Consider the following 20,274-nt stretch of genomic DNA (forward strand, 5'->3'; position numbering starts at 1 on the left):
GGCTGTGGGCACTTAAAGAGACCTAGCATTTTCTAGCGCACTGCTCTCCTGGGTACGCTGGCGACAACCAGCGGCCTCGGGTCGGGAGCTGAGCCACCGGCCGGAATGTGCCGCTGAGCTAATGCACTCGCTCAGACTCGACTTCTCCCTCTAGGGCGCCGCTGCCGGGCAGGTCCCTTCACGAGTCTTCAATCCGGGCAGAGCAGGGTCCTGCGGAGGCGCCGACCTGGCGCGGGGCCTCCTGCCCGCCCAGGTTCCCCGGCGGCCCTGAGCGAACCTTCTCGGGGTCAGCTCTTTCTAGGCTGAGAAGGGAACGGCATAAGGCGGAGTGCGCCCCGGGGAGCCCAGAGCTGGGACTGGAGCTCCCGTGGGGCCAAGTTCACGGGGTGCGGCCGCGCGGCCAATGAGCGCCCTCTATGCCCTGACGGTGCCCCGCCTCGCCGCGCTGCCGCGCTCCCGCCCCCTGGAGGCGTACACGGGATCCCGACCAGTCCTGACCGCACGGGTGGCGCGGCCACGGGGAGCAGGGGCCATGGTGCGCGGCAGGATCTCCCGGCTCTCGGTCCGGGACGTGCGCTTCCCCACGTCGCTTGGGGGCCACGGCTCGGACGCCATGGTAAGCGCAGCCTGCGGCCCGGGTCCCTCCCGCCCCGCCGACTGCAGATCTGCAGGCCCCGGGTAGCTTCCCGACTTCGAACCCATTGTTTCTGTAAAGTGGGAGGCGCGCCTGGGAGAGACACTCGCTTTTCATGCCTTGGATCAATTGTATAAGTATCCAGAAACCTTCCACTATCCTGGGTTTTTTCTTTGCTGGAGTTTAGAATATCCTGGTTTTACTTTTGCGACTCACATTTTGCTGGAAATGGTAGAATGCATAATAGGCAATAGCAGCAAAATGATTTTGTTGGGTTCCCGCCAACGAAACCCTAGAGCACAGCGCTCGCTGGCTTCCTCTGTACCTTGAACGCGACGGGGTTCGCGGTGAGGGAGAACGGGAAGCCCGGGGCTGGGAGTTTTGAGTGGTGATCCCGCTTCCACAACTTGCTGTGTGACTTGGAGAAGTTCCAAACCTCTCTGGGTCTCTTGGACCCGTCTATGTAATGAAGGTGTCACAGTCGGGTTGAGAAACCAAGCGCGTGACAACTGCGTCACATGAGAGGGCGCTCTCATGAAACTACCCGCAAACACGGTTAGAAAGGATTGATGCAAATGTGAGTTCGTCTTAAGAGATGTAATAAAGTAAGGGCAGGAACTCTGACTCCTGCCTAAATATTGAAGGTCTTTTTTGCTTACTGAGAGTGTTAGAATGTCAGGCCTTCCCTCCCCTCCCCCGTCTAGAGCAGTGTTTCCCAAATACAGTGGGTTCTGTGCAGGATCTTCAGGGACCCTGTTCCCCACTGGATCCTCACTGCCCGTCTTAGTCCACTCATGAGATGGGCCGCGCTAGAAAAGCAGAGTTGTATGGGTATGTAGTGAATGTGTGAAAGTATGCTGGGAAGTGAGGAACGGCAATGTTAGGAAAATGGTTACCAGTAGGGAGGGAAGGAAATGGGGTCAGGGAGGGGACCACGAGATCTCTAATTCCCATTGTAATGTTTTACTTCCTAAATTGGGTGGATGGCAAGCTAGTGTTCATTACATTATCTATACTCTTTTTGTACCTGAAATGTTTTATAAAAATAGACCTCTCGTTAAAGTTATTAAATGCAAAACAATGTCCTTTTTGAGATTAAGTTCATCCTGCATTTTTTAATTTTTATTTTATTCTATTTTTTTAAATTAATTAATTTATTTATTTTGAGGCAGGGTCTCTTATCTGTTGCCCAAGCTGGAGTGCAGTGGTATTATCATGGCTCACAGCAGCCTGGACCTCCCTGGCTCAACCAATCCTCCCACCTCAGCCTCCCAAGTAGCTGGGACTACAGGTGTGCACCATGATGCCCAGCTACTTTTTGTATTTTTTGTAGAGACGGGGCCCAGGCTGTCATCCTCTTTAAAATCTTCATGTTTCCTTTCTTATATGATGTTTGTAAATAAACACCCAGCAGGCAATCCTTTATGGAACTCAAAATAAATGTTGGAAATTTTACTGGCTTGTAGAATCCAAACACTTGATCTCATGCAACTGCTTTGCCTCTGTGAAGCTTTAGCAGCTGTGGCTAAGTCACACAATCTTTCTAAGCCTAGATTTCTCATCTGTAAAATGGGTATAATAATATTCACTTTATACATGTAAATGAGATACCTGTAAAGAGCCTGGCTCAGAGAAGGCTGTCAGTACAGTTGGCTATAGGTGAGGCATGAGGGTTCACACCTGTAATCCTAAGTGGAGGCCTGGGCAGGAGGATCACGTGAGCCCGGGAGTTCAATTACATGAGCTGTGATCCTGCCACTGCACTCCAGCCTGGGCACTGGATGACACAGTGAGATCCTGTTTCTAAAGAAAAAAGGAGGGGTTGGCTGTAATTACTATTCACTCTGAGGAAACTGAAGCAGAAGGAATCCCTAATCTAGACTTGACTTTGAATTTGTGAAATGTTAAGACAGCCTGGTTTGGCTGAGCTTGGTGGTTCAAGCCTATAATCCCAGCACTTTGGAAGGCCGAAGCAAGTGGATCGCTTGAGCCCAGGAGTTCTAGACCAGCCTGAGCAACATAGTGAGACGTCGTCTCAACAAAAAAATACAAAAATTAGCTGGGCGTAGTTGCGTGCACCTGTGGTCCCAGCCACTCAGGAGGCTGAGGTGGGAGGATCTCTTGAGCCCAGGAGGTCGAGGCTGCAGTGAGCTGTAATTGTGTCACCGCACTCCAGCCTGGGTGACAGAGAGAGACCCTGTCTCAAAAGACAGCCTGGTTTACTGTAGAATAATTCAAGAAGTGGAATTTGCCTCTGGGCCTGAGTAGTGTCTAACACAGGGTGAGGAGACATTATCTAACACCTGTATTGCAAGCTCATAAATACTTAAGCATTTTATCTTGGGGGGAGATAGGGCGTATGTTGTGTGCCAACTCTCAAGTGCCTTCTTATTAGAATGAGCTGTTTTGCAGTTCACCTTGGAGATGGCTTCACATGCCCTCGAGGCATGCTGGACCATCAGCACTTAGCAGCAAAGTGAGCCTCCCTGATCAGAAGCAGGATATTTTCAAGAAAGAGCAATAAAGCTGTCCTCAAAATCTGCTAAAGACTCCTGCTTTTTTTTTTTAGACAGAGTCTCGCTTGTCGCCCAGCCTGGAGTGCAGTGGTGCGATCTCATCTCACCGCAACCTCTGCCTCCCAGATGCAAATGATTCTCGTACCTCACCCTCTGGAGTAGCTGTGATTACAGGTGCGAACCACCACGCCTGGCTAATTTTTGTATTTTTGGTAGAGACGGGGTTTCACCATGTTGTCCAGGCTGGTCTCGAACTCCTGAGCTCAGGTGATCCACCTGCCTCGGCCTCCCAAAGTGCTGGATTACAGGCATGAGCCACTACTCCAGGCTTACCTCCTTCTTAATCTGAAATCTACTTCTGTTCCTTTCTTCTCTGTGAATTGCCCTTGTTAGTTCTCCTTCGGCTGTCCTTACCCTCGGATACATTTTCCGCTGTCGGCCGCCTCCTCTTCATGTGCTCTCCCCCTCGTGGCCTCCTGCCTTTCTGACAGCTCCTTCTTCCTCCACTGGCCCCTTCTTCCCTCTCTGAGGCTCAGGCCTCAGCGTCTTTCCGGTCTCCCTACACACTCCCATGAAGACCCTCTCCCGCATTCTGACTTCGGTGCCACCCTTTATACTGGAGACTCCCAGATCTCATTTCCGGATCTGCCTCCTTAACTTATAGGTCTGGATACTTCCTGTTGGGTTTTTCACCTTCATGCTAAACACAGTTTGTCTAAATCGGAAGTCAACTTCCATACCCTGCCGCCCCTCCCTCCTGACCCATCTTGGATCATTCTGCTAATCACGGGGACCCAAAAGCTTCAAGTCACTTTTGGCTCATCTCGTCCTGTTGACCCTCATCTGAGGCTTCAGTGAAAGGTTTTCTTTTTCCATTGCTTCCTCTTCTTGGAACCCAGAAACTGCCGATGGGTCTTTAATTCTTGGAGTCTCCTTCTCAGCCCCATTGCTTAACTCCTTCAGGAACCCAATGACTCAGCCAACCCAGGATGGGCACCAACACTTGAATACACTCCAGTCTCTCCCTCTTGTGACCCCTTTACTTTCTACACTGCTGCTGCTACCTCGCCTGAGATATTCCTCCCTCCCAGACTCTTCTCTCCCCTTCCCACTGCTGAGGAGCTCCCCTTCCTTGACCGGCCAGCTCAGATTCTGTCTTCATCATAAAGCCTTCTGCCTCTTCAAGAAGCACATTCAGCTAACAGTGCTTTCTGCCGGTCATTCATAGTTTGTATCTCTCCCAGGCCTTAGCATGTTCTGCCTTATATTATTAAGGTTTTTTTTTTAACCATGTCTTTTTATTTATTTATTTTAGAGATGGGGTCTCGCTTTGTTGCCCAGGCTAGTCTCAAACTCCTGGGCTCAAACAGTCCTCCTGTCTTGGCCTCCCAAAGTGTTGGGATTACAGGTATGAGCCACCATGCCCGTCCTATAACCAGGTCTTCTCAAATGTAACCTCCTCAAGGGCAGACATATCTGTAACCCCCAGCAAGCTGCACCAGCTCTGACACGTAGTTGGTGCTCAGTGATGCATCACACTGATTTCCTGCCACAGGGCTGTAACACCAGACTCAGGGCTCCCAGCCATCACATACAGCTCCCTCAGCCACGACACCCCCAATACAGGGATTTAAAATCTGCCTTCATAATTTACTTGTGGCCGGGCGTGGTGGCTCACACCTGTAATCCTAGCACTTTGGGAGGCTGAGGCAAGTGGATCACCTGAGGTCAGGAGTTCAAGACCAGCCTGGCCAACATGGCAAAATCCCATCTTTACTAAAAAAAAAAACAAAAAACAAAAAACAAAAAACTGGGCATAGTGGTGGATGCCTGTAATCCCAGCTACTTGGGAGGCTGAGGCAGAAGAATCGCTTGAATCCAGGAGGCAGAGGTTGCAGTGAGCCAAGATCATGCCACTGCACTCCAGCCTGGAGAACAGAGAGTCAGTCTCAAAAATAATAATAATAATAATAAAACATTATTTACTTGTGGTGTGACCTTTTGCAAATTACTAAACCTCCTTAAAACTTCATTTCCTCTTCTCTAATAAGGATAAGAGCACCTAGTTTATAATACTGTTATAAGATTAAATTAAACCATGTAGAGCTCTTAGAATATAGTGTGTCTGGCACAATAAATATTATAGAATAATAACAGTAATAAATTTTCATAACCTTATGCGCAATTCTTCTTTATGAATGCATTCAGATCTTCTGCCTGGCTTTTTGGGGTCTCCATTATTCCACGACATAGAACAAAACAAAAAATGAGTGAATTAATCTCGAGGCTTTACTTCTTCATTTTCCCCCACTGGTGTCTGAACTTTTGCCAATGTATTTTCAGCCCTGCTATAAACTGCTATAAGTGAGATCACTCCAATTTTATGCAACAGTTTTCTGAACCTTTGGCTTGTTCAATTTGAAGCTGCTTGTGAATGTAACTTTGTTTAAAGAGCTGACAGAGGTAGCTGCGAGTAAAAACTCCTTGGCTTAAAATTGAGCCCCTTCCGGGCATGATGGCTCATGCCTGTAATCCCAGCACTTTAAGAGGCCCAAGCGAGTGGATCACTAGAGCTCTGGAGTTTGAGACCAGCCTGGGTAACATGGAAGACTCCATCTCTATTTTTTTTATTTAAAAAATAAATAAGTAAATAAAATTGAGCCTCATTTTTTGACCTAATTGAAAATGGGTGATAAAAATGTATACATTGCGACCAGGTGCGGTGGCTCACACTTGTCATCCCAGCACTTTGGGAGGCCGAGGCAGGTGGATCACCTGAGGTCAGGAGTTCAAGACCAGCCTGGCCAACATGGTGAAACTTCGTCTCTATTAAAAATACAAAAATCAGCCAAGTGTGGTGGCACATGCCTGTAATCCCAGCTACCCGGGAGGCTGAGGCAGGAGAATCGCTTGAACTTGGGAGGCTGCAGTTGCAGTGAGCTGAGATCGCACCACTGCACTCCTGCCTGGGTGACAAAGCAAGACTCCATCTCAAAAAAAAAAAAAAAAAAAAAAATATATATATATATATATATATATATATATACACACACATTGCTCTTGTTGAAACATTTTGGATCTTTCAGGAGGACATTCCTTTTCTCCATTCAGAGCCCTTTGTTTTATTTGGGGTATAGCAACAGTTCCTTCTATGGGAGCTCTTGTGGCATGGCCCCTGTGGCATTGTCTGTCCTCATGTGACATCATTCTCATGGTTCTTTTCGGGTTTCTCACACTGGCATTGTTTTGGCGGGGAACTTCTCTCCCGCAGCACACAGACCCTGACTACTCAGCTGCCTATGTCGTCATAGAAACTGATGCAGAAGATGGAATCAAGGGGTGTGGAATTACCTTCACTCTGGGAAAAGGCACTGAAGTAGGTGAGTTGAAGATTCTCTCGAGGTTCCAGAATGCTTAATTTTCAGATGAGATTCTAATTTAGATTCTTAGATTCATTAGAATCTTGATTTAGATTCAGTTCTGATCTTGTTTTTCTCTGTATTTACACTGCTCAAAGTGAGTAAAAACAGTGTTTCATGGTTTGTTATTTATTTCACTGGGAGAAATTTAAAAGTGACAGAATTTGGCTTCTCTCCTTGTAATCATCTCTAACCTGTTAGAAAATCCTTGGCTGTTAGTCTGTTTCTCTGTGTCAACTGACAGCTACAAGGATGTTTTTCACCTGCCTTTCACCCGGGGCCACTGTCGAGCTTTGACAACCTGCAGTGGGCGAGTAACCAAGGGCAATGAGAGGGAGGAGACATGAGTTCCCATAGCAAAAAAGGCTCATTGTGATGTGCACAGCAAGTCTACTCGCTTTTCAATATATATATGTATATATTTTTGAGACAGAGTCTCACTCTGTCGCCCAGGCTGGAGTGCAGTGGCGCAATCTCAGTTCACTGCAACCTCTGCCTCCTGGGTTCAAGCAATTCTCCTGCCTCAGCCTCCCGAGTAGCTAGGATTACAGGTGCCCACCACCATGCCCAGCCAATTTTTGTATTTTTAGTAGAGACAGGGTTTCACCATGTTGGCCAGGCTGGTCTCGAACTCCTGACCTCAAATGATCCGCCTGTCTCAGCCTCGCAAAGTGCTGGGATTACAGGTGTGAGCCCCCACACCCGGCCTTTTCAAAATATTTCACACCAAATCGGTTTCAAGTTCACTATTTTCATGGCAAAAAGGTCTTTGGCCCCGCCCAATCTCAGAGGTCTCCTTTGGGGAAGAGCAGATTCTTTTTTTTTTTTTTTTTTATTATTATTATTATTATTATTATTATTATTGTACTTTAGGCTCTATGGTACATGTGCACAACGTGCAGGTAAGTTACATATGTATACATGTGCCATGCTGGTGCGCTGCACCCACCAACTCGTCATCTAGCATTAGGTATATCTCCCAATGCTATCCATTGGAAGAGCAGATTCTTTAAGATGCATACTGAGCCGTGTATACATCATTCTTTTTTTATTTGCATATTCTGTTTTCTTAAACAGAAGACACAGAACATAACTTTTTTCAGAGCTGGATGTGATCTCAAATGGTGATCTTGAGCCATCTCATTTTTTAGAGAGAAGAAAACTGAGGGTCAAACAGCTACCCAGCAAGTCATGGCAGAACCACCTGACTGCCCAGAGCACTTTCTCTTCAGAACTTTTAAATGCAACTCTTTTTGAATACATAATACTTACACATGGTACAAAATTCAAGAAGTACAAAACAGTGGCCTTCGCCAGATCAATTTCAGTGGATTATAAGGGCCTGAAGACAAATTATGATAGATTGAAGGGTAAGGGTCTAGAAGGAGGGAAAAGAGTTTCTCTAACTTCGGTGGTAGTGTGATACCTCTCCCTTGGATATTTGCACCATCAGCGCTCTCAGTAGTTGTAGAAAAAAATCTTGGCCTATTGAGAGATTTTAAATTGTTAAGCATATAAAAGAAGTGTGTGAGTTTGTGAGTGTGTATATGTGTGAATGGCAAGGGAACCTTCCTTGAACTTTCAATGGACACTACCCAGGTGGCTGCTGTTTCTGCTCTTCACAGGGCTTGTGGTCAGTTGTCCAGCAAGTCAGTCCTTCTGCAGACTTCTCCTGAGTGCTGCCATGCATCAGGCACCAAAGTAATTTTAAAAAGAGAAAGATAGGCCGGGTGTGGTGATTCACGCCTGTAATCCCAGCACTTTGGGAGGCTGAGGAGGGCAGATTGCTTGAGTCAAGCAGTTCAAGACCAGCCTGGTCAACATGGTGAAACCCTGTTTTTACTAAAAATACAAAAATTACCTGGCCGTGGTGATGCATGGCTGTAATCTCAGCTACTCAGGAGGCTGAAGCACGAGAATTGCTTGAACCTGGGAGTTGGAGTTTGCAGTGAGCCGAGATTGCGCCACTGCACTCCAGCCTGGGTGAAAAAGCGAGACTCCATCCCAAAAAAAAAAAAAAAAAGATAAAGAAGACAGAATTCCACATCCAAGGAGCACACGAACTTATTGGGGAAGTAGACATAAAAGAAATGATCATAGTGCAGTCTGAGAATTATTATTTTTTAAAACTATGTACAAGTTTTACAGAGAGGATATATTAGGCTGTTCTTTTTTTTTTTCTTTTCTTTTTGGAAACAAGAGTCTTGCTCTGTCGCCCAGCCTGGAGTGCAGTGGCGCAATCTCGCTCACTACACCTCCACCTCCTGGGTTCAAGCAATTCTTATGCCTCAGCCTCCCGAGTAGCTGGGATTACAGGCACACACCACCATGCCCGGCTAGTTTTTATATTTTTAGTAGAGATGAGGTTTCACCATGTTTGGTCAGGCTGGTCTCCTGACTTCAAATGATCTGCCCACCTTGGCCTCTCAAAGTGCTAAGATTATAGGCATGAACCACCACTCTGAGCCAGGCTGTTTTTGCATTGCTATAAAGGAGTACCAGAGACTGGGTAACTTATAAAGAAAAAGAGGTTTAATTGCCTCATGGTTCTGCAGGTTTTACAGAAAGCATGATGCCAGCTACTCAGCTTCTAGGGAGGCTTCAGGACACTTAACAATCATGGTGGAAGGTGAAGGGGGAGCAGGCACGTCCTATGTCGAAAGGATCAAGAGAAAGGGAATGGGGAGGTGCTACACACTTTTAAGCCAGCAGATCTCACGAGAATTCACTCACTATCTCAAAGACAGTACCAATAGGCTGGTGCTAAACCATTCATGAGAAATCCACCTCCATGGTCTAATAATCACCTCCCACCAGGCCCCACCTCCAACACTGGGGATTACATTTCAACATGAAATTTGTGCAGAATGTCTAAACCATGTCAGGGGGTAACTTCACTCTGTCCAAAAGGCTCAGGGAAGGCTTCAGAGCAGAAGTAATGCTTTGAGGTGAGTCTCGAAGAGCAAACAGGAATTTGCCAGGCAGAGAGAGGAGACCATACTGTGAGTCAATACCCCTTTTCTCCATTAAGTAAACAACTTACTGTTAAAGTTTTCCCCAAAGTAGTAACCACTTACTAAGATAGAGCTGTGAGCTGTGTTTCTGCTTATTCTGCAACTTTAATTGTCCTTGTTTGTAAGTTGAGTACTTTATGAAGCCGCTGTCTTTCTCCATACTGCAAACCCTAGAGCACAGCCCCCAAAGGTCGCATAAAACTCAGCAAGCTTACAAGATATGTTAGGCCATTGGACCCACTCTCTGTTAAGAGCCAAGACTTTAAATTTTGCTGACTTGGGCACACATGGAGGGGCCCTGGGCACTAAGATAGATAAGAAGCTCTTCTGGGATGGGTACTGAGCTCAGTGTTCAGGGCCTTCACTTCCCCTCTCCTCCTCCATTCCCAGCCCCACACCGCTGTCTTGGTGGATGTCTCAGGCACAGATAAATCAATTTCCATCTCTCCATGACTTTAATTAATGACTCTTTTGTGCTAAGGGTTTTGGCTTCCGCCTTTTTCGGACCACAACATGACAGAACCCATTTTAACATTAACCTTGCTACATATTTCAGGTGACTCACTGCGGTCTCACTAAATGTGTTATACAGCACTCACACTAAAGATGAAAAATTCCATTAGCTCATCCTGGTTCTTCTGCTTACTTACCTAATCATCTGTTTATGATTTAAAAAAAAATAGGGTTACTGTGAAGAGAGTGCTTTTGTGTGAGAGAGGCAGAGAGGGAGGGTTGTTTTTCAAATGTATAGAATATACCAATGTAGTTTTTGGTTGGGTATTTTTTAAAATCATGACTTTATTAAATTTACTTAATATTCATTTTTATCCTTTTTTCTTTATGTTTTTAAAGTTTTTATTATTTATTAATTTATTTGAGATAAGGTCTTGCTCTGTCGCCCAGGCTGGAGTGCAGTGGTGCAATCACGGCTCATGCAGCCTTGACCTTCCAGACTCAAATGATTGTCCCACCTCACCTTCCCAAGTAGCTGGGCCCAGGCACAAGCCACCATGCCTAGCTAATGGTTTTTTTTTTTTTTTTTTTTTTTTGAGAGACAGAGTCTCGCTCTGTTGCCCAGGCTGGAGTGGAGTGGCACAATCTTGGCTCACTGCAACCTCCACCTCCAAGGTTCAAACGATTCTCCTGCCTCAGCTTCCCACGTAGCTGGGACTACAGATGTGTGCCACCATGCCCAGCTAATTTTTGTATTTTTAGGAGAGACAGGATTTCACTATATGTTGGCCAGGCTGGTCTCAAACTCCTGACCTCAGGTGATCCACCCACTTTGGCCTCCCAAAGTGGTAGGATTGCAGGTGTAAGCCACCACACCTGACCTGGGTTTTTTGTTGTTTTTTTTTTTTTTTTTGAGATGGAGTTTTGCTCTTGTTGCCCAGGCTGGAGTGCAGTAGCACAATCTCTGTTCACTGCAACAACCACCTCCCGGGTTCAAGCGGTTCTCCTGCCTCAGCCTCCCAAGTAGCTGGGACTACAGGTGCCTGCCACCATGCTGGGCTAATTTTTGTATTTTTTGTAGAGACGGGGTTTCGTCATTTTGCCCAGACTGGTCTTGAACTCCTGAGCTCAAGCAATCCGCCTGCCTCAGCCTCCCAAAGTGATAGGATTGCAGGCATAAGCCATAAGCCACCATGCCTGGCCTGTTTCTGTTTTATTTTATTTATTTACTTATTTATCTATGTATTTATTTATTTTTGAGACAGAGTCTCACTCTGTCAACCAGGCTGGAGTGCAGTGGCGTGATCTCGGCTCACTGCAACCTCCGCCTCCCGGGTTCAAGCAATTCTCCTGCCTCAGCCTCCCAAGTAGCTGGGATTACAGGTGCCCACTATCATGCCAGCTAATTTTTTTTTTTTGAGACGGAGTCTCGCTCGGTCGCCCAGGCTGGAGTGCAGTGGCACGATCTCGGCTCACTGCAAGCTCTGCTTCCTGGGTTCACGCCATTCTCCTGCCTCAGCCTCTCGAGTAGCTGGACTACAGGCGCCTGCCACCACGCCCGGCAAATTTTTTTTTTTATTTTTAGTAGAGATGGGGTTTCACCGTGTTAGCCAGGATGGTCTTGAACTCCTGACCTCAGGTGATCCACCCGCCTCGACCTCCCAAAGTGCTGGGATTACAGGCATGAGCCACCGTGGCCAGCCTTTTTTTTTTTTAAGGCTTTATTTTTTTAGAGTAGTTTTAGGTTCACAGCAAAACTGAATGGAAGTTCCAAAGATTTCCCACATACCCCTGTCCCCACACAGGCACAGCCTCCTCATTATCAACATTCTGCCCAGAGTGGCCCATTTGGTACAACTGATGGACCTGCATTGGCACATCATGATCACCCAAAGTCTGTAGTTTACAATAGGGGTCACTCTTAGGTTTGGACACGTGTGTAATAATATGTACAATGTAGACTAAGTTAGTTTTTAAAAAAATATAGAAAAAGATATACAAAGAAGGAATTTTTAAATAGACAAAATTTTTAAAAACCCAGCCTTAAGAGTTTATGACACCACTCTTACTTCAGACACCCACAAGTCACCCACAGACTTTACTCAATGTCCTTCCAGTGCTAGAGGCTCCAGAGAACTGAAGTCCCTGAGCAGATAGAATCACAAGAGAAAACCCCCTGGGTTTAGTTGCCAAGAAGCTGCTTTCAAGGGCCTTTTTTTTCTTTTCCAAGTCAATTTTCTGCCACAGCCAAAATTTCTCTTTTTTTTTTTGAGGCGGAGTTTCGCTCTTGTCGCCCAGACTGGAGGGCGATGGCATGATCTTGGCTGGCTCACCGCAACCTCTGCCTCCCAGGTTCAAGTGATTCTCATACCTCAGCCCCCACAAGTAGCTGGGATTACAGGCATGCGCCACCACGCCCAGCTAATTTTTGTATTTTTAGTAGAGACAGGGTTTCACCATGTTGATCAGGTTGGTCTCATACTCCTGACCTCAGGTGATCCGCCTGCCTCAGCCTCCCAAAGTGCTGGGATTACAGGCATAAGCCACTGTGCCTGGCCTCACAACCCAAATTTCTATTGAATGCAACAAATTCCAGTCTCCTGTTGAGCAAGAAAAATCCATACACTGTAGATGAACATATAAGTGCTGCTTGTGCACTCTGAGAGTCATAAAAATGAGATCATCCTTAGCTTTTGTTAAGTGCATTTGGTATTGTGACACGAACCAGAGGTATGATTCAGTCAATGATTTATAGCAACAATCAAATCCCTGAGACGGTGGTTTGGTGTCGATAATAACGTACCTCACTGTGAGTCACTGACTTACTTCAGATTTTCTTTAATTCAAGAGCATCAACCTTCAAGAAGTGAGGAGGATTCTGTCTTCTCACAATTCTAGGGAATGAATGTCTGACCCAGAATGATTGTGTATCCCGTTAACAAAAGCCCTAGAGATCCTGGAATGGCTGGTTCAGCTCTAAATGCTACATGTGACCTAAAGTGTGCAATCATCCGAGAGCTGTTTCACCCTTAGCCAGGCATGTGCTAAAAGCTTGGGGCATCACTTTCTTTCTTTTTCTTGAGACGGAGTTTCGCTCTTGTTGCCCAGGCTGGAGTGCAATGGCATGGTCTTGGCTCACTGCAACCTCCACCTCCTGGGTTCAAGTGATTCTCCTCCCTCCGCCTCCCAAGTAGCTGGGATTACAGGCACCCGCCACCATGCCCAGCTAATTTTTGTATTTTTAGTAGAGATGGGGTTTCACCATGTTGGCCAAGCTGGTCTCAAACTCTTGACCTCAGGTGATCCACCGGCCTTGGCCTTCCAAAGTGCTAGGATTACAGACGTGAGCCACCGTGCCCAGCCTGGGGCACCACTTTCAAACTGTCCTTCTCAAGATCTTATTGACAGTAAAACTGTACCTCTACAACTGTCCTATTAAATGACCGAAAACTTTTACTATTGAATCCATGGCAGCACCAAACAAATTTATCAAAACGTTTTGGAATACATTCCTTTCTTTGAGGCTAAGTTGATGGCTTGATTCAATTATTGTGGCCATTTACACAACGTAGGCTAAATGTTTCCTAGAATTGGCAAAGGATCGAAGGGTTACTTTACTTATTCATCATCTTAAATAACACAAGAAAGCCTTTTTATTATTATTATTATTATTATTATTATTTGAGACAGGGCCCAGCTCTGTCACCTAGGCTGGAGTGCAGTGGCACAGTCTCAGCTCACTGCAATCTCTGCCTCCAAAGCTAAAGTGATCCTCCTACCTCAAGTGATCCTCCTACCTCAGCCTCCCGAGAGGCGGGGACCACAGGCGCACCACCGCAACTGGCTAATTTTTGTATTTTTTGTAGAGATGATGTCTTGCCACACTGCCCAGGCTGGTCTCAAATTCCTGAGCTCAAGTGATCCACCCACCTCAGCCTCCCAAAGTGCTGGCATTACAGGAGTGAGTGCCAGGTCCAAGAAATCCTTTCAAAGTAAAATACCACGGGACATGGTGGCTCACACCTGTAATCCCAACACTTTGGGAGGCCGAGGTGGGAGGATTGCTTGAGCCCAGAGTTCCAGAACCTCCCCACCCCCTGCCCCATGCAACATAGCAAGACCTTGTCACTACAAAAAATTTAAAAATTAGCTGGTGTGGTGTTGCGTGTAGGTCCTAGCTACTCAAGAGGCTGAGACAGAAAGATTGTTTGGGCTAGGCATTCAAGATTACAGTGAGGTGCTGGGTGCAGTGTCTCACGCCTGTAATCCCAGTAATTTTGGTGGCCGAGGCAGGTGTATCACTTGAGCTCAGGAGCTCGAGACCAGCCTGGGAAGCATGGTGAAACCCCATCTCTACCAAAAATACAAGAAATTAGCTGGGCATGGCGGCTCGAGCCTGTGGTCCCAGCTACTCAGGAGGCTGAGGTGGAAGGATCACTTGAGCCCAGGAGGCAGAGATTGCAATGAGCCTAGATCCCGCCACTGCACTCCAGGCTGGGTGACAGAGTGAAACTCTGTCTCTAAAAAATAATAATAATAATTAAAGGTACCAAAAATAAATAATTGATGGTAATGCTGACCCAAATTAAATTTAACCTTCAAATTACTTATGAAAAATGTAGTATATCATAAGAAAGTCAATAGTAAGAAATTTCATGTTTAAGACAGTGTTTTCATATATTTTAACATTTTACATAAAAATAGTATGCTAATTGCAAATTCATTTTATTTAATGTTTAATAGTTTATGTTATGAATTCAAGACATTTTCTATACTTGTCACTAATGAAAAGGCATTTCTCTTTTTAAAAATTCTATTAAGTCAGCCTTCTTATTCCTTAGGAACATGAACTAGCATGGTTTGGTTTTGAATCTGATTGTTCAAACACTTTACAAAGTGAGTAGGAAAATAATTTGGGAACATTATTTAAACTTGTCAATCTATGATTCTGTTTTTCATGTGACAGCCAATCACAATGTGTTCTCTACTCAGGAAGTTTAGCTCAGTATATGGATTAACACGTGTTCTTCTTGTGTGATATTTCTTATGACAACCACAGAAAATATATGGGGCCGGGCACAGTGGCTCATGCCTGTAATCCCAGAACTTTGGGAGGCCAAGGCAGGTGGATCACTTGAGCGCAGTAATTTGACACCAGCCTGGGCAGCATGTCGAAACTGCATCTCTACAAAAAATACCAAAATTAACCAGGTGTGGCAGCACATGCCTGTAATCCCAGCTACTCGAGAAGCTGAGGTGGGAGGATTACCTGAGCCGGGGAGGTCAAGATTGCGGTGAGCTGTGATCGTGCCACTGCACTCCAGCCTGGGTGACAGAGTGAGACCCTGCCTAAAAAAGAAAAGAAAAGAAAACATATTTGATGCAATTTTAAAAAGAATATACCTTTGAGATGGAGTCTCACTCTTGTTGCCCAGGCTGGAGTGCAATGGTGCAATCTCAGCTCACTGCAACCTCTGCCTCCTGGGTTCAAGCGATTCTCCTGCCTCAGCCTCCTGAGTAGCTGGGATTACAGGCGCGCACCACTGTGTCCTGCTAATTTTTGTATTTTCAGTAGAGACAGGGTTTCACCATGTTGGCCAGGCTGGTCTGGAACTCCTCATCTCAAGTGGTCCGCCCGCCGTGGCCTTCCAAAGTGTTGAGATTATAGGCGTGAGCCACCGCGCCTGGCCTAGATTTAATTTTTTCATAAAATGTTCACATTTGTTTGTGATGTTTTCAGGTGTTAATTTCCTGACCTAATATAGAAGCATAAACAAGAGTTCAATCCTTTTTAAATAGTTGTCTGTGCTGTGAATGCCCTTGCCCACCATGTGCTCAACAAGGACCTCAAGGACATTGTTGGTGACTTCAGAGGCTTCTATAGGCAGCTCACAAGTGATGGGCAGCTCAGATGGGTAAGGGATCTATTTTATAAAATGCTTACATAAGTAATATTACCAAGGTCTGAGATGTCCTTTGAGTGCAACAAATGTGAAAATAGAGATGGGTTTATTTATTTGTTTATTTATTTATTTTTTGAGATGGAGTCTCACTGTATCACCCAGGTTGGAGTGCAGTGATGCAATCTCGGCTCACTGCAACCTCCGCCTCTTGGGTTCAAACAGTTCTGCTGCTTCAGCCTCCTGAGTAGCTGGGACTACAGGCATGCACTAGCACACCTGGCTAATGTTTGTAATTTTAGTAGAGATGGGGTTTGACCACGTTGGCCAGGCTGGTCTCGAACTCCTGACCTCAAGTGATCCACCTTCCTCAGCCTCCCAAAGTGCTGGGATTACAGGCGTGAGCCACCATGCCCGTCCTAGAGATGGGTTTATAATTTTAAAGTAAAACATTTTATTCAGTTAAATTCGGGCCTGAGTCATTTAGATCATCAGTATTTTGAGGTAAACAACTCATTTCTGTAAGACTGATGATCTAAATGACTCAAGCCCAAATTTAGCTGAATAAAATGTTCTCCTAAGGAGATGAGGTCCTGAGATTTGGGTCCTGAGAGCTATCTCTTCTCTAAGGACCTCATCTCCTCCTCCCTGAATTGGAAAGTGCTCTAGAGGATAAAGTACTAAATGGGCAATCTTTTTATGAAGAAATAATGAGTAGTATTAGAGATATAAGAGAAGGTCAGGCCGTGCCGGTGGCTCACTCCTGTAATCCCAGCACTTTGGGAGGCCAAGGCAGGCAGATCACGAGGTCAGGAGGTCGAGACCATCCTGGCTAACACGGTGAAACCCCGTCTCTACTAAAAATACAAAAAATTAGCGGGCGTGGTGGCGGGCGCCTGTAGTCCCAGCTACTCAGGAGGCTGAGGCAGGATAATGGCATGAACCTGGGAGGCGGAGCTTGCAGTGAGCCGAGATCGCACCACTGCACTCCAGCCTGGGCGACAGAGCGAGACTCTGTCTCAAAAAAAAAAAAAAGAGATGTAAAAGAAGGTCATTAAAGAGAAAACAGTAAGAGAAGAGCAAATTTAAAAAGATGGAAGACCATCGTACCTTTTATGTGTTTGGTATTTGAACTATAAATTCAAGGCATGAAAAAGTGAGGCTCTGGAGAAAGGATTCTAACACAGTAAGGTGAATTCAATACCCTGACCTTTGTCTTTGTCCCGTGATACCAGATTTTGTCTTTTCCTAACCCGGCTCAGTCTCCCACCCATGCACTGAGAAGGGCACAAGAGAATGTACTTTCAATAGTACCTGGGATTTCATCTTTTACTTTATACAGAGAATATTAAACTTACCTTGAAAGATGTCACCTTGAAGAAGTTCCCATTGGCTGAATCTGGGACAATTTGAGCATCCAAATAAATATGATAGTAATGGCTTATAACCCATTGAATAAAATCCATGAGTCCATTCAGATAATGAACAATCAGCTGGGCACAGTAGCTCATGCCTGTAATCCCAGCACCTTGGGGCTGAAGCAGAAGAATCACTTAAGGCCAGGAGTTCAAGACCAGCCTGGGCAGCATAGATGAGACCCCCATCTGTACTTTTTAAAAATAAAAATAATAAAATAAAAAATTTTTAAGGAGGTAATAAACAACAAGGTCAAGCCCACCATTACAGCTGATTAAAATCGAATAAACATAAATGGAATGATAACATCAGAAAATCACCATAACTGTCATAGCTACAATTAATTGAGGCAAGAGTCATCAAGGGATGCCCAAATTTTAGGACAATAATAACCTCCTTACTTGGAAAATGAAATGGTAACTTCACAGTGGAGAAAGCAAATGGACACTAAGTTACCCAAGTGGTAAAAGTTAACAACCCTAATAATAAAACAAAATGACATAATCATTTATGTAGTATTGATGCCAAAAAATGTATTACCTGAATCTAGTCATGAAGGAACTCCAGATCAACCCAAATTGAGGGATGCTGTACAAATCAACTGGCCTGTACTCTTTTAAAATGCTAATAACATTTTAAAAAGAAGAAGAAAAATTATTCCAGGTAAAAAGAGACTAAAGAGGCATGACGACTAAATGCAATACATGATCCCAGATGGGGTATGGATTAGGGTAAAATAAAATACATTATTGGAAAAAACTGGTGATATTTGATTATGGACTGGCCTTTAGATAACAATATTCTATCAACGTTGTATTCCCTGAGTGTGATCATTGTACTACGGTTATGTAAGAAAATATCCTTGTTTTCAAGAACTATACACTAATGTATTTAGGGTTAAAAGAGCATGATATTTGCAACTTTATTCAAATGGTTCAGAAAAAAAGAAGTACGTATGTGTGTGTGTGTTCATATGTATATACATACATATACATACATACATATATAGAGAGAGAGAGAAGAGAAGAAAACACAGGTGTTTTTCCTACTATTCTTAAAACTCTTCAGTAGGTTAACAACTGTTTTTTTTTAAACTTAACCTTTAGGTGGGTTTCTATTGTCGCCTTTTAATTCTTGAGATATGTCCCTGGATGGAAGACCTAAATATCTTTCTCTCTCTCTGGTTTTTTTTTTTTTTTTTTTTTTTTTTGAGACAGAGTCTTGCTCTGTTGCCCAGGCTGGAGTGCAGTGGTGCGATCTTGGCTCACTGCAACCTCCACCTTCTGCGTTCAAGTGATCCTCTCGCCTCAGCCTCCCGAGTAGGGACTACAGGCACACACTACCACACCTGGCTCATTTTTCTATTTTCAGTAGAGACGGGATTTCACCATGTTGGCCAGGCTGGTCTTGGTCCCAAAGTCCTGGGATTACAGATGTGGGCCATCACACCCAGCCCTCTTTCATTTCTAAAAAGTGCTGTTGTACTTTGCTTCCTAACCAGATTGGTCCAGAGAAGGGCGTGGTGCACCTGGCGACAGCGGCCGTCCTAAACGCGGTGTGGGACTTGTGGGCCAAGCAGGAGGGAAAGGTAACTCCTCTCACAAACGCTTAGAAGGCTCCTGGGAGCTGCACGATACTGATTTTCCCTACGCACAGAGGAAAGACAGACACACTGCAGCCCCCAAAAGGAAATACAGATAATTGCTTTGGTGTTTTTTTCTCCTCTGAGAGGTTTTGGCAGTAGGTAGCGAACTGTAGGAGGAGGAGAAAAGGAGACGGGATGGCAGAAGACGCAGGCAGCAGTAGAGGGGGGTGTGGGGACCTGGTGGCTGACAGCCAGCATTTGCTGCCAATGCATTTACTGTCAGGAAAAAAATGGGGACTTTACACATATGTCTTACAAATCCTTTCTTTTTTACTTCAAGCCTGTCTGGAAGTTACTTGTGGACATGGTGAGTAGAATCGTTAATGTTACAATTGTTTCTGTAAATGAAATGGATTTCATGGATAACATGCCTTTTGATGATCAGTAAATATATTCAGGACTATCTGTTGATCACTATAGTGATGATAAAGCAAAAAGCCAATAAAATATGACGTTCCTTTTCTGATATCTGACGTAACGGATGGCTGTGCTCATGCAGGCAGGGTGGCATGAGGGGAAGCAGTGAGGGGGTCCTGCCTCCCCCACCGTGCATGTGTAACACACGGTGCCAGTTCTCTGAGCCTCCATTGCCTGACTATAACAAGAGGATCATCCTAACTTCTCTAGGAGACTCATAGAATTAAAGATCAATGAGAAAAGCAGCTCGTAAACTCTGAAAAGCCAGACGTTATAATATTATGCAGATATTATCCAGGCCAGGCATGGTAGCTCAAGCCTGTAATCCCAGCACTTTGGAAGGCTGGAGGATGGCTTGAGCCCAGGAGTTTCAGGCTGCAGTGAGCTATAATTGTACCACTGCACTCAGGTGACAGAGCAAGACCCTGTCTCAAAAAAAGAAAAAAGATAATATCCAGTCACTTTGACACCAAGAGTAAGATCAGGCCATTGTAACCTCTACTGTACAATTCCAGCAGGGAAGGAGCTCAACACTGAATTCTAAAGCTATGCATTTGACTGTTTTCTTTCTCCTTAACCTTTTCATAGCAGGGGTGAGCAACCGGATGCTGAGGAGGGAAAAACTGGGCAAATTAAAGGGGAATGAGCTTCAGACCCCATGCAGAGCTGGCTGTGAGTCCAGGTTTCACTGCTCACCAGCTGCATGACCTTGAGCATGTGACTCCCCCACTCTGAGCTGCAGTGGCCTCAGTGCGACACCTGGGTGGTGGTTAAAAACCTCGTGATCCACAAATGAAGGCCCTTGTTATTAGTTGGCAAAAAATTAAGGAAAAACAAAGAACACCATGGCCTTGAAGAAT

At 45.2% G+C, this 20,274-nt stretch overlaps 1 protein-coding gene across 5 annotated transcripts in view; it reads left to right on the forward strand.

Annotated features, from left to right (window-relative positions):
* The first annotated feature begins 444 nt into the window (after window positions 1-444).
* The window catches only part of ENOSF1 (enolase superfamily member 1), a 41,278-nt gene continuing 21,448 nt past the window's right edge, over window positions 445-20,274 (forward strand). For 2 of the 5 annotated variants that reach the window (XR_010124150.1, XM_054460323.2), the window contains exons 1-3: window positions 463-616; window positions 18,854-18,940; window positions 19,278-19,304. Coding sequence is in view for 3 of the 5 variants with exons in the window: in XM_054460323.2 (XP_054316298.1) it covers window positions 533-616; window positions 18,854-18,940; window positions 19,278-19,304 (198 nt within the window). In the remaining 2 variants the exon portion in view is untranslated. Of the gene's footprint in view, window positions 617-6,421; window positions 6,531-15,835; window positions 15,952-18,853; window positions 18,941-19,277; window positions 19,305-20,274 lie in introns of all 5 variants that reach the window. The other 3 variants (XM_054460322.2, XR_008495393.1, XM_054460325.2) reach the window with 3 other exon arrangements.

The sequence above is a fragment of the Pongo pygmaeus genome, chromosome 17, assembly GCF_028885625.2.
Source record: "Pongo pygmaeus isolate AG05252 chromosome 17, NHGRI_mPonPyg2-v2.0_pri, whole genome shotgun sequence".
In the NCBI taxonomy this organism is placed as follows: Eukaryota; Metazoa; Chordata; class Mammalia; order Primates; family Hominidae; genus Pongo; species Pongo pygmaeus.